This window comes from Triticum aestivum, chromosome 6A (assembly GCF_018294505.1).
Source record: "Triticum aestivum cultivar Chinese Spring chromosome 6A, IWGSC CS RefSeq v2.1, whole genome shotgun sequence".
NCBI lineage: Eukaryota > Viridiplantae > Streptophyta > Magnoliopsida > Poales > Poaceae > Triticum > Triticum aestivum.
In genome coordinates this window covers 44,965,869-44,980,426 of record NC_057809.1, presented here as the reverse complement: position 1 = coordinate 44,980,426, position 14,558 = coordinate 44,965,869, and the positions used below count along the sequence as shown (strand labels likewise).

Below are 14,558 nucleotides of genomic sequence, written 5' to 3'. Positions count from 1 at the left end.
GGGAAGCTGCCGGAGAGGAGGGGGACAAGCTCAGATACAGCCTGAGGTGGGGGTGGGGGGAAACTGAAACTGGTTACAGCTCTCTCTTTCTCTCTCTCTCTCCCTGCTAGTAACTGTTGGCGCCAAAACAGACTTTCCCGCCCTTTTCTTCCCTCCCAGATCTCTGTTTCCCGCCTGAACCTCCCAGCCCTGTCTAAGGCTTCCTCATTTACCTAAGGCAGGCAGAGTGGCGCCTAGGCGGACTCCTTGGACGCCTTATGGACTAAGGCGGACGCCTTAGACACACAGGTAAGGCAAGGCCGACGCCTTAGCTCCTGGGGGCGCCCTGATTAGGCGACGCCTTAGGGACGCCTTAAAAACAATGGTTGTATCCATGTTTACTAGGGTAATTTGGTTCATAACCAAAACAAATCATGTCTGATTAGTTAATTGCCTAAACTTAGAAGCATGCTCATGGTATATCACATATACATTGGCACATGTTGTACATGTTGCAGTCTTGTAGATACAGTGGCGCACGATGCCCGTCTAAAAGGTGAGCAATTTTCTCATATAGTGGACTGACATTTTTTTATTGATACCTTGTGTGACCTCTTATCGTTCACATCTATGTTTTTAAAGCGTCCCTAAGGCGACGCCTAGGCGTCGAAGCGCTCCCCCTCCGCTTTGGAAAATCGACCGCTTTGGGCGCCTAGGCGCCAAAGCGCCCCCCCCCCCCTCCCTAAGGCGGTAAGGCGTCGCCTTAAAAACATAGGTTCACATGGACAGCCTCACTAGCTTACTTGCCAGTTATCCCCTATGCTTAGGTTTGCGCTGCTGCCACGGCCCCTGTTGATATTCTTTCCTTGATGGCCTCATCAACGGTTTTCTTTGTCCCTTCAAGCTCTCTTATGTGAGTGTTTCGCCTATCTCGGTGAAGTACTTTTGCAAGGCAAGTCCTCAAACAATGTGGCAACAGCGGTTGGAATAATATGATCATCATTCTATTCAATAGTGCTGGGTTTTGTCAATAGGGGTAGACTTATATTAGGAGAACAGTTCGCTCAGTCTAAATTAACTACAGAGGGACCACTTACTGCACATGCGCAAAAATATTGAGGGTCTGACACTTCTAGGGAGTCGAGCGTGTTCTTTGGTGGTGTCTTGTCTCATGATCTCATCGTTGTGACATCCTATTGCATTTCCCAAGTGCTTTCAGTGTCATCTCCTCCCGTTTGGTTCAGTTGTAACTTCATCAGCCTTGCTGAACAACCTGAAGCTTGAGCTTGTGAAGTACTTCCTCCGTTCCTAAATAGTGTATTATTTTTTTTAAAGTCAAACACTGTCTATGTTTGACCAAGTTTATAGAAAAATATATAAAGATCTACAATACTAAATAAATAAAATATAAAAATATAATTCATGATGAATCTAGTGATAATGATTTGGTATTCTAGACATTGATATTTTTGTCTCCATGAAATTGGTCAGTTAGAGAAGTTTGACTTTTTGAAAAAATAATACACCTTACATTTAGGAGATGGAGTACTAATATTCTCCTTTGTGTATGTTCCCTGCGAGTGCTAACCTTTGGTTTCTTGTGCAACTCGTCCTGAAAAAGCATTTGGATTACTGTTGTTTGATCTTTTGTATTAACAGAAGCACACCTGAAACATATGTTTGTGTGAATAGTTGTTTTTCCTTACTGAAGATGTATAATGTTGTTCTGGACTTGAAACTCCATCGCTTCATCTGCCATCTAGTAATTGATTGGAGAAGCTCACACTTGTCATTGCATCCTCACACCGAAGATAAAGAATGCTGTTTAGAGATAAGAATAATCTTTTGCCAAGTAATTGCTACAATTTGAGAAACAAGATGAATCACTTGTGTTATGTTTTATTAGTTTGGTTTTATGTTATCTGAATCCGAATCTGACCTGCATTACCCTGCTCTATCTGAAGAAAAAGGCACTTCATTTTTTCGCACATTTAATGATTCCTGTATTTGTGGGTTCAGGTTTGCGATGAGCTCGAGGACAGGATGGAAGAAGGCGGTGTACTAGTAGATTATCACGGATGTGATTTCTTTCCAGAACGTTGGTTTGACCTTGTGGTCGTGCTTCAGACCGACAACTCAATTCTGCATGATCGCTTGACGAGCAGGTAATTTTGTATCCAACTTGGAACTCTTGGAGCAAGTGGAAGTGATATGCGACACTTATTTCTGACACAATTTTGTTTTGGTCGCAGAGGCTACATGGGTGCCAAGCTCACAAACAACATAGAGTGTGAGATCTTCCAGGTGCTCCTGGAGGAAGCGAGGGAGAGCTACAAGGAGGATATAGTGATGCCGCTGCGAAGCGACAGCGTCGAGGATATCAGCAGGAACGTTAGCACGTTGACGGAGTGGATAAACAACTGGAGACCATCCCAGTGAGCTACCAGTTCGCCGTATGCTTTCAGTGTCGAGTTAGATTGTCGGGGGATTGTGTTGTGGATGGAGCCCGTGGGGGCAAGCTGACTGTAAATTAGCTGGTCTGGTCGAGTTTTTTCTTATTACAAGTGCGATGCGTGATTTGAATTTGTACCGATGAAAAGATGGGTATTGCTGCCGGAACATATGAGTTGGATTTGCATCTGTTAGCTGTTAGGGCATCCTTTTTTGAGAACGAAGTTACTGAGGACGGGCTCATTGGAGCCCAGTTTTTTCAAATGATTAACAAAATGATATTTCAATGATTCAAAAATTCAAAAAATATCTGTAAAGACTTGTACATATTTGTGATGGATCTGTAAAATGTCATTCAAAAATATTAATTTGGAAGCTGCGCAAAATATAAATCCTGGCCCAACAACAACAAAAATGGTCCGTTTTTATATATGTATTTGTTTTTTTGTGTCTACACCACATATGAAAATATATTGTCATGAAAATTTCCTTGAACATGCTATATATGTATTTGTGTATGTATAATTTTTTGGTTTTCTTTACGATGTGGAAATATGTTTCTTTTTAAACCCCTGCATTAAACCTGTCCTCATTTTTCACTTTTTGATGCTGTGCAGAATATTTGGTGAGGTGGCTAAGATTAATTTGGACATCAATTCTATTGAGTTAGCTTAAGAAATAAAATTTGTCACTTGTTCCTTGGAAAAGGTAGGCAATGAAATCTTTGCTGTCTTGCCGATAATGGGAATTATCGACAACAGACACAAAGCACCTTGTTAACCAATTGTAGGCCACTGACTCAATCTTGTGCCAATGTAGTCGTCGTCATGACAAACAGGAACTTGGTCGGCAAGGACATGGAGGTGGTAGTCTTGGTTGGCACAGACTTGGTCAAGGTACAAATGCACCGTCCAAGTAGTGGCTACAACAATATATCGCTGCAACAAAATCCACCATCCTCGCACCCATTGAACAACCCCCATGAAGTTTGGCTTGATCCCAAGCCGACGACAAGTAAGACCACCACCCCAGGGCAAGTGCAATAGATAAATGGTACGGACAACTGAGCTTCTGATCTCAATCTTCAAGCAATAGATCACATGAGAGCTCTTTGAGCAGTTCTTGTAACCATGGGATCTTCCATTGCATCAATGCATGATCTCGTTGGTTCAGTTCTGGAGCAGAGAAGTCAGCCATTTTTTCATAGAAAAGTTGTCAGGATCACATGCCAGAATTGGAACAGTGCAACCCCTTGCAGCAAACATGAACATTATTAGTTGCTTCCACTTGCATAGATAACCTCCAGTCCTTAAATTTGTACAGATAAGAATCACCCAGTGCACCTTACACATGGAACTAGTAATGCAGCAACTCAACCAAGCAATGACCCAAGGAAATTGCTCACTTCCGTAAAGTTCTTCAATAGCTGCATATAATAAAGTACTTCCACCACTACAGTATACTAGTATAGCACCACTGAAAAAGTAGTCAGCTGAGTTTTTCTTCTCAGGAGAAACATTCTCAAAAAGGCCATGGCTTCAGCCTCACTAGTACCACCTTCCCGTTGGTTATCCCAAGAAAATAAATGTTGGGCTAAACCCGTAGCATTCACTTGCAAGAAACTTCCAGAAACATAAAACACATGCCAAGGAGAAGCCTAAAAAATTTCAGCAGTTGACTGCACATATTGACTATATGACCACCATTTCCCAACTCCTCCGAGAATTTGCATCTTATGCTCAGCAAAATATGCATCAGTAGGTCTGAATCGTGTAAATGACAAGTACCAAGCAGTAACATCACCAATACAATAGCAGATCTCCTCACCATGCTGGGAAACAACAATTTCTTGAAAATATCACCAGAAATTTCCCACTGAATTTGTTCAGAAGCATAAAAGGGGACCCCTCTGAAGGAACTGAGCACCAGAATACTTAGGTTCAGTGGTGGTGGCCATGGACTTAGAACCTCAAGGTCATGTATCACCCCACCAGAGTGACCATGCATGAGGAATAGAGCGTGACAATGGTACTGCAAGGAATGGTTGCATGTACTTGTTCGCAATGGTGTGCTGAAATATAGGATGGACGTTAGGCCCATCTAGCAATTTTTGAAAATCTCTAAGGGCCCATGTGGGTTTATTGGCACTAGGTGTAGTGGGAAGTTTAGTCCCACCCCTATAGTGGAGAAAGAGTTGGACCTCTTTATAAGGAATTGTCTTCCACATGCTATTGGACCTTGAGAATAAAAGAGGCTCCTCCTCCGTCGCCCGCCTCGCCACGTCACGCCTCGTCACGACGCGACGCGGGTTGCGGATTGAGCCGAGCCGATCTCACATGTACGCACTTATTTTTAGCAGTCACTAACGAAGACTGGGCCACGATCTGAAACATCGGATCGTGGTCTATCATGGACTCGGACGTGGGTCGAGCCCACGTCTCTCCATGCGGCTGCGCCTATATATGTGTGCGGTGTCTCCCAACCCTAGCTGGCACGAACAGATCAAATCTAACCCCGTCCCTTCGGTCCCTGTACGGGAGTGGGACAAATAGGTTTTTGGGAAGCGTCTGCTCGCTGTTCGTCTACTTCCTATACGTCCGTGTCGTCCTCATCATCATCATGTCCACCGACGCTGAACGTGCCGCCGCCGAGAAGCTCGAGACCGCCAAGGACACCGCTACTGCCGCCACCGCCGCGGCGGCCTCTGCATGACCTACTGGAGGTTATAACTCGTTTATCCCGCTCCTTCTATTTTCTGTTTTAACCATGCTAGCGTTATACGTAGATCTGTCTGCAATTAGCGTAGTATGTGCTTGCATGATTGAATATCAGTATGTGATTATTTTTGTCAATGCTATGTTAGTGATTTCCTCGTGGATTAAGTTAATCAAAAAATTGCCTATTTATTCAGCAATCAAGAAACCTATTATGTGTAGGATTTTTTTCGGTGAGTGGCTTTGCCGCAGCACTGAAACCGGATAAGTTTACCGATACATATTTTAAGCGTTGGCAGACAAAGACCACCTTATGGCTCACTGCTATGAACGTGTTCTAGGTCACCGGTGTTCCTTCAAGAACGTTTGCTCCTGAACAGGAAAAGGCATTCAAGGAAACCATCATCGTGTTCCTAGGAGCAGTTCCTAGCGTGATCGGAGATAAGTTGGTCGACGTATATTTACATGTGCGTGTTGCCAAGGACTTTTGGGAGGCGCTCGAATCTAAGTTCGGGGCCACCGATGCTGGGAGCAAAATGTATATTATAGAGCAGTTCCATGATTACAAGATGGTTGAAAATTGTCCTGTACTGGAGCAGGCTCATGAGATAATATGCATCGTCAAGGAGCTTGAGCTTCTTAAGTGCGAGTTACCGGGCAAGTTTGTCGCGTGCTGCATAATTGCTAAGCTCCCTAATTCCTGGAGGAACTTTGCCACCACTCTGAAACATCAGAGGCGTGAATTCTCTGTGGAGGATGTCATTGGCCATCTGAGTGTTGAGCATAATTCGAGGGCAAAGGACTCGCACGGAAAAGGGGCCAAAGGGACTTCTGTCACCAAGATGGTGAACCAGAGGAACTTCAACTCCCACAAGCCCAAGGAAAAGAATGGTGTCCAACATAATATTGACTTTAAGAAGAAAGGCAAGAAGACCTTCAAGAAGAACAAAAAGGACGATGGCTGCTTTACTTGTGGTTCGATTGAACATTGGGCCAACAAGTGCCCAAACAAGTACTAGAAGCCAGGACAGGACTCCAAGTCTGTCAACATGATTATGGGCAACAATGAGAATGGTGCATCTGGGTACGGTAATTTATTTAATGTTTTTTCAGTGTTTCAGCCCACCGATTGGTGGGTGGACACAGGTGCAGGTGTTCATGTGTGTGCTGGCATTTCATTGTTTTCTTCTTACCAGGTCATAGGCCACGGGTCCGTATTGATGGGGAATGGCGCGAGTGCTTCTATTCATGATGTTGGCACAGTCGATCTGAAGTTTACTTCGGAAAGGATCGTGCAGCTGAAGAACGTGCAACATGTCCCCGCCATCAAAAAGAACCTCATTAGTGGCTCCCTTCTATGTAGAGAAGGGTTTAAGTTTGTTTTCGAGTCTAATAAATTAGTTGTTATGAAATATGGACTCTTTGTTGGAAAAGGTTGAAGGAAATATGCCCTAGAGGCAATAATAAAGTTGTTATTTATATTTCCTTATATCATGATAAATGTTTATTATTCATGCTAGAATTGTATTAACCAAAAACTTGATACATGTGTGAATAAATAGACAAGCAGAGTGTTGATACGTCTTCAACGTATCTATAATTTTTGATTGCCCCATGCTATATTATCTACTGTTTTAGACATTATTGGGCTTATTTATCCACTTTTATATTATTTTCGGGACTAACCTATTAACCGGAGGACCAGCCCAGAATTGCTGTTTTTTGCCTGTTTTTGGGTTTCGAAGAAAAGGAATATCAAACAGAGTCCAAACGGAATGAAACCTTCGGGAACGTGATTTTCTCAACAGATAAGACCCGGGAGACTTGGACCCTACGCCAAGGCACGTAACAGGAGGCCACGATGTAGGGGGCGTGCCCCCCCACCCTCGTGGCCCCCCTGTTGCTCCACCGACGTACTTCTTCCTCCTATATATATCCACGTACCCCCAAACGATCAGAACAGGAGCCAAAACCCTAATTCCACCGCCCTAACTTTCTGTATCCACGAGATCCCATCTTGGGGCCTGTTTCGGAGCTCCGCCGGAGGGGGCATCGATCACGGAGGGCTTCTACATCAACACCATAGCCCCTCCGATGAAGTGTGAGTAGTTCATCTCAGACCTACGGGTCCATAGTTAGTAGCTAGATGGCTTCTTCTCTCTTTTTGGATCTCAGTACAATGTTCTCCCCCTCTCTTGTGGAGATCTATTTGATGTAATCTTCTTTTTGCGGTGTGTTTATTTGTTGAGACCGATGAATTATGGGTTTATGATCAAGTCTATCTATGCACAATGTTTGAATCTTCTCTGAATTCTTTTATGTATGATTGGTTATCTTTGGAAGTCTCTTCGAATTATCAGTTTGGTTTGGCCTACTAGATTGATCTTTCTTGCAATGAGAGAAGTGCTTAGCTTTGGGTTCAATCTTGCAGTGTCCTTTCCCGGTGACAGTAAGGGCAGCAAGGCACGTATTGTATTGTTGCCATCGAGGATAACAAGATGGGGTTTTCTTCATATTGCATGGGTCTATCCCTCTACATCATGTCATCTTGCTTAAGGCGTTACTCTGTTTTTAACTTAATACTCTAGATGCATGTTGGATAGCGGTCGATGAGTGGAGTAATAGTGGTAGATGCAGGCAGGAGTCGGTCTACTTGTCTCGGACGTGATGCCTATATACATGATCATGCCTAGATATTCTCATAATTATGCTCAGTTCTGTCAATTGCTCAATAGTAATTTGTTCACCGACCGTAGAATACTTATGCTCTCGAGAGAAGCCACTAGTGAAACCTATGGCCCCGGGTCTATCTTTATCATATTGTTCTCCTACTACTTTGCTATTTACTTTGCCTTTATTTTACTTTGCATCTTTATCATAAAAATACCAAAAATATTATCTTTATCATATCTATCATATCTCACTCTCGTAAGTGGCCTCATAGGGATTGACAACCCCTATTTGCGTTGGTTGCGAGGATTTATTTGTTTTGTGCATGTATGAGGGACTTGCGCGTAGCCTCCTACTGGATTGATACCTTGGTTCTCAAAAACTGAGGGAAGTACTTACACTACTTTGGTGCATCATCCCTTCCTCTTCGGGGAAAACCAATGCAGTGCTCAAGAGGTAGCAAGAAGGATTTCTGGCGCCGTTGCCGGGGGGAGGTCTTCGCAAAAGTCAACATACCAAGTACCCATCACATACCCTTATCTCCCGCATTACATTATTTGCCATTTGCCTCTCGTTTTCCTCTCCCCACTTCACCCTTGCCATTTTATTCGCCCTCTCTCTCTATCCTCCCTCTCTTTCTCTATTTGCCTCTTTTTGCCCGTTTGCCTCTTTGTTTGCTTGTGTGTTAGTTTGTTTGCTTGTCGTTATGGCTAGTCCCTTATCTTCTCCGTTGACCCCTGAGTTCGAGATCTTTCACTTTAAACAAAGACTAGGAGAAAACTTAAAAGATGCTTGGTTGAGAATAATGGAGTCTTATCGTAATTGTACCTCTGAAATAAACCTGAGAGTTTTGCTTCGCAATTTTTATGTTGGATTAAATATGTCTCATAGACAACTCTTGGATTGCGTTGCCAAAGGCAATTTTATTGAAATCGATCCCCATATTGCACTTGAAATTATAGAAGGTATAGTGGGAACAATACATCAACAAAAGGGGCTTCATCCTACTCAGGAAGAGACACAAGTTTTTGAAAAAAAAAGTGAAGTTACTAAAATCTTGCAAAAATCTCTTGAACCTCTTATGAACATTAGTGGAAATATTCACTGCATGAATATGTTGATTACCCTTTGCAATAAACGGTTGGATTCATTAGATCTAAAAATTTCAGAATATGAAGGGAAACATAAAGAACCTCCCGGATTTGAGCTTGATTCCGCTAAAATTTTGAAAACCAAAGATGGCAATACCTATATCTATTCTTGCTTGTTATGCCTAGCTAGGGGCGTTAAACGATAGCGCTTGTTGGGAAGCAACACAATTTTATTTTTATTCCTTGCTTTTTGCTCCTGTTTAGTAATAAATAAATTATGTAGCCTCTGTTTTGGTTGTGTTTTTTGTGTTTAATTAGTGTTTGTGCCAAGTAGAACCGTTGGGAAGACTTGTGGAAAGTCTTGTTGAACTTGCTGTAAAAAACAGAAACTTTAGCGCTCACAAGAACTGCTGTCATTTTTATTTGGAGAGTGATATTTAGTTAATTATTTTTGCAGATGATTAATAGATAAATTACTCACGTCCAGAAATTTATTTTAGAATTTTTGGGGTTCCAGATCTTGCGCTAGCTACAGATTACTACAGACTATTCTGTTTTTGACAGATTCTGTTTTTCGTGTGTTGTTTGCTTATTTTGATGAATCTATGGCTAGTAAAATAGTTTATAAACCATAGAGAAGTTGGAATACAATAGGTATAACACCAATATAAATAAATAATGAGTTCATTACAGTACCTTCAAGTGGTATTTGTTTTCTTTCGGTAATGGAGCTCACGAGATTTTCTACTTTAAGTTTTGTGTTGTGAAGTTTTCAAGTTTTGGGTAAAGATTTGATGGATTATGGAACAAGGAGTGGCAAGAGCCTAAGCTTGGGGATGCCCATGGCATCCCCAAGATAATCTAAGGACACCTAAAAGCCAAATCTTGGGGATGCCCCGGAAGGCATCCCCTCTTTCGTCTACTTCTATCGGTAACTTTACCTGGAGCTATATTTTTATTCACCACATGATATGTGTTTTGCTTGGAGCATCTTGTATGATTTGAGTCTTTGCTTGCTAGTTTACCACAGTCATCCTAACTGTACAAACCTTTTGAGAGAGCCATACATGATTTGGAATTTGTTAGAATACTCTATGTGCTTCGCTTATATCTTTTGAGTTATATAATTTTGCTCTAGTACTTCACTTATATCTTTTAGAGCACGGTGGTGGATTTGTTTTATAGAAACTATTGATCTCTCATGCTTCACTTATATTATTTTGAGAGTCTTAATAGCATGGTAATTTGCTTAAAATCCTAATATGCTAGGTATTCAAGATTAGTAAAATTTTCTTAAGAGTGTTTTGAATACTAAGAGAAGTTTGATGCTTGATAATTGTTTTGAGATATGGAGGTAATAATATCAAAGTCGTGCTAGTTGAGTAGTTGTGAAATTGAGAAATACTTGTGTTGAGGTTTGCAAGTCCCGTAGCATGCACGTATGGTAAACGTTATGCAACAAATTTAAAACATGAGGTGTTATTTGATTGTCTTCCTTATGAGTGGCGGTCGGGGACGAGCGATGGTCTTTTCCTACCAATCTATCCCACCTAGGAGCATGCGTGTAGTACCGAGGTTTTTGATGACTTGTAGATTTTTGCAATAAGTATGTGAGTTCTTTATGACTAATGTTGAGTCCATGGATTATACGCACTCTCACCCTTCCATCCTTGCTAGCCTCTTCGGTACCGTGCATTGCCCTTTCTCACATTGAGAGTTGGCGCAAACTTCGCCGGTGCATCCAAACCCCGTGATATGATACGCTCTTTCACACATAAACCTCCTTATATCTTCCTCAAAACAGCCACCATACCTACCTATTATGGCATTTCCATAGCCATTCTGAGATATATTGCCATGCAACTTTCCATCATTCCGTTCATCATGACACATTCATCATTGTCATATTGCTTAGCATGATCATGTAGTTGACATAGTATTTGTGGCAAAGCCACCGTTCATAATTCTTTCATACATGTCACTCTTGGTCCATTGCATATCCCGGTACACCATCGGAGGCATTCATATAGAGTCATCTTTTGTTCTAGTATCGAGTTGTAATCATTGAGTTGTAAATAAATAGAAGTGTGATGATCATCATTTTCTAGAGCATTGTCCCAAGTGAGGAATATAAAAAAGAGAAAGGCCATAAAAAAGGAAAAGGCCATATAAAAAATTAGAGAAAAAGAGAGAAGGGACAATGTTACTATCCTTTGCCACACTTGTGCTTCAAAGTAGCACCATAATCTTCATGATAGAGAGTCTCTTGTTTTGTCACTTTCATATACTAGTGGAAATTTTCATTATAGAACTTGGCTTGTATATTCCAACAATGGGCCTCCTCAAGTGCCCTAGGTCTTCGTGAGCAAGCAAGTTGGATGCACACTCACTATTTTCTTTTGTTGAGCTTTCATACTTTTATAGCTCTAGTGCATCTGTTGCATGACAATCCCTACTCCTTGCATTAACATCAATCGGTGCGCATCTCCATAGCCCATTGATTAGCCTCGTTGATGTGAGACTTTCTCCTCTTTTGTCTTTTCCACATAACCCCCCTCCTTATATTCTATTCCACCTATAGTGCTATGTCCATGGCTCGCGCTCATATATTGCGTGCAAGTTTATAGGTTTGAGATTACTAAATTATGAAACAATTGCTTGGCTTGTCATCGGGGTTGTGCCTGATGAGAGCATTCTTGTGTGACGAAAATGAAACATGACTAAACCATATGATTTTGTAGGGATGAACTTTCTTTGGCCATGTTATTTTGAGAAGACATAATTGCTTAGTCGATATGAACTTTTGTCTTGAATCTTTCGGATCTGAATATTCATACCACAATTAAGAAGAATTACATTAAAATTATGTCAAGTAGCACTCCGCATCAAAAATTCTGTTTTTATCATTTACCTACTCGAGGACGAGCAGGAATTAAGCTTGGGGATGCTTGATACGTCTCCAACGTATCTATAATTTTTGATTGCTCCATGCTATATTATCTACTGTTTTAGACATTATTGGTCTTATTTGTCCACTTTTATATTATTTTTGGGACTAACCTATTAACCGGAGGCCCAACCCAGAATTGCAGTTTTTTGCCTGTTTTAGGGTTTCGAAGAAAAGGAATATCAAACGGAATCCAAATGGAATGAAACCTTCCGGAACGTGATTTTCTCAACAGATAAGACCTATGAGACTTGGACCCTACGCCAAGGCACGTAACAGGAGGCCACGAGGTAGGGGGCGCGCCCTACCCTACCAGGCACGCCCCCACCCTCGTGGGCCCCCTGTTGCTCCACCGACGTACTTCTTCCTCCTATATATATCCACGTACCCCCAAACGATCAGAACAGGAGCCAAAACCCTAATTCCATCGCCGTAACTTTCTGTATGCACGAGATCCCATCTTGGGCCTGTTCCGGAGCTCCGCCGGAGGGGGCATCGATCACGGAGGGCTTCTACATCAACACCATAGCCCCTCCGATGAAGTGTGAGTAGTTCATCTCAGACCTACGGGTCAATGGTTAGTAGCTAGATGGCTTCTTCTCTCTTTTTGGATCTCAATACAATGTTCCCCCCCTCTCTTGTGGAGATCTATTCGATGTAATCTTCTTTTTACGGTGTGTTTGTTGAGACCGATGAATTGTGCACTACTAGGAAAAGGCCTACTAGTGGCGCACCTGTTTTGCCTACTAATGGTGCACTACAGGTGCGCCACTAGTATTTTGTACTAATGGCGCACCATGCAGTGCGCCATTAGTATAGCCCACGGTGCGCCATTAGTATGCCTCCCACGGGGCCATATTTACCCATGTGCTTCGGCATACTAATGGTGCACTAGTGGATGATGCGCCATTAGAGTCCTTTTTGCAGTGCGCCATTAGTGTGCTTAGTGGTGCGCCACTAGTATGAATATTAGGGTTTTTTTATTTTCTGATATTTGCACAGGTTACAAAACATATTACTGCACATAATATAGAGAGCACAACATATAAACAACAGATTCATCGAATACAATAGAAGATTAGTCTCCGAATACAATTCATCATATTAGTCTCCGAATTTAAAATATCGAACAAAGTTAGAACATTACAAGTCTCGAAACCGCGAGTAGCGAGTTTGTCTTCACATTACAAGTCGACATCGATCATCTAAACTACCATCACATAGAAGAGAGCTGCGGTCATCACGATGAGCATCATCATGATGAAACTGGTCTTCATCCGGTTCCTCCAACGCTCCCTCCTCTCTCCCGCTAGGTAGCGCGCGTATCTAACTTCCGCCTCCGCCCTAGTGGTGTACCCTTTGTAACTGTTACTGCTGAAATGGTGAACCTGTCTCCGACACTCCTCCCGGTCGTCATAGACTCTGGGAACCTTACCCTTGTACACGACATACGACGACATCTCTATGCACTAGCCAAACAAAACATTAGTAACAATTCACAGACAATACATAAGCAATATATAAGTATGCAACAAAAGGATTGGAAGAGAAAAGCAACACATTAATAGCACGATTCATGGTCCTACTAATAAATAGCATCGATTACATATAAGTTGAATGATTGTCCAAACCAAAGAGACATACAAGTTCATTAAAGTTTAATTACAACATGAGCCAATCGATGTTTCAGAACTACACATAGCATCACTACTTTCGACTCGACTCAGGGACCGGAGCATGGATGAAGCCGCCATCTCTCGTGATGGTCATGAAATCGCGTGTGTTGTCAGCCTGCATTTGTAGCGTTGTGTCTATCTCACTGTTGGACGGTTGATATATGAGGTAGAACTGCCCCGAGGTACGAAGGACATCTTGATGGATGATTTCCGCAAACTCCGACTAGATGCGAAAGAATTCTTGTCTGATGTCCGCGTCCTGGATTGCCGACAATCTTGCTGTAACACCCCGGATGTAATTTACCCAATATGTACTCCAACTCTTGCCGCTTCCGGCCTTAAGTTATTTTATTTGCTCGGGTTCAGGTTTTTGTCTCCGTGTGTTGTTGTTGTTGTCATGCATCTCATATCATGTCATCATGTGCATTGCATTTGCATACGTGTTCATCTCATGCATTCGAGCATTTTCCCCGTTGTCCGTTTTGCATTCCGGCGCTTCGTTCTTTTCCGGTGGTCATTTCTACCTTTCTTTCGTGTGTGGGGATTAAAAATTTCCGGATTGGACCAAGACTTGCCAAGCGGCCTTGGTTTACTACTGGTAGACCGCCTGTCAAGTTCCGTACCATTTGGACTTCGTTTGATGCACCAACGGTTAACCGAGGGACCGAGAAGGCCTCGTGTGTGTTGCACCCCAACACCCCTCCATTTTGGCCCAAAACCCACCAAAGCCCTCTCCATCATCTAGAGCGTCCGATCACGATCGCGTGGCCGAAAACCGCACCTCATTTGGACACTCCTAGCTCCCTCTACCTTTATATAAAGACCCCCTCATCAAAATTCCGGATCTCCCCTTCCAAACCCTAAAAAAATCGTCTCCGCCGCCACCCGGACACGTCCGGACGGAGCCGGACGCGTCCGCGGCCTCCGCCGACCAACCCGGCGCCGCCACGTGGCCCGGGCGCCCCACTTCGCCGCCGCCACCGACACGGGCCCGCAGGCCCAACGTCGGCCCTCCCCGCCGCCCGACCGG

General features: G+C 42.8%; 1 protein-coding gene across 1 annotated transcript in view; it reads left to right on the top strand.

The window, feature by feature from the left end:
• The window catches only part of LOC123131923 (adenylate kinase isoenzyme 6 homolog), a 4,332-nt gene extending 1,688 nt beyond the window's left edge, over positions 1–2,644 (top strand). Inside the window, exons 2-3 of the mRNA XM_044551647.1 lie at positions 1,999–2,144; positions 2,232–2,644. Of these exons, the coding sequence (XP_044407582.1) occupies positions 1,999–2,144; positions 2,232–2,418 (333 nt within the window). The 3' untranslated portion in view covers positions 2,419–2,644. The remainder of the gene's footprint in view (positions 1–1,998; positions 2,145–2,231) is intronic.
• The last annotated feature ends 11,914 nt before the right edge of the window (positions 2,645–14,558 follow it).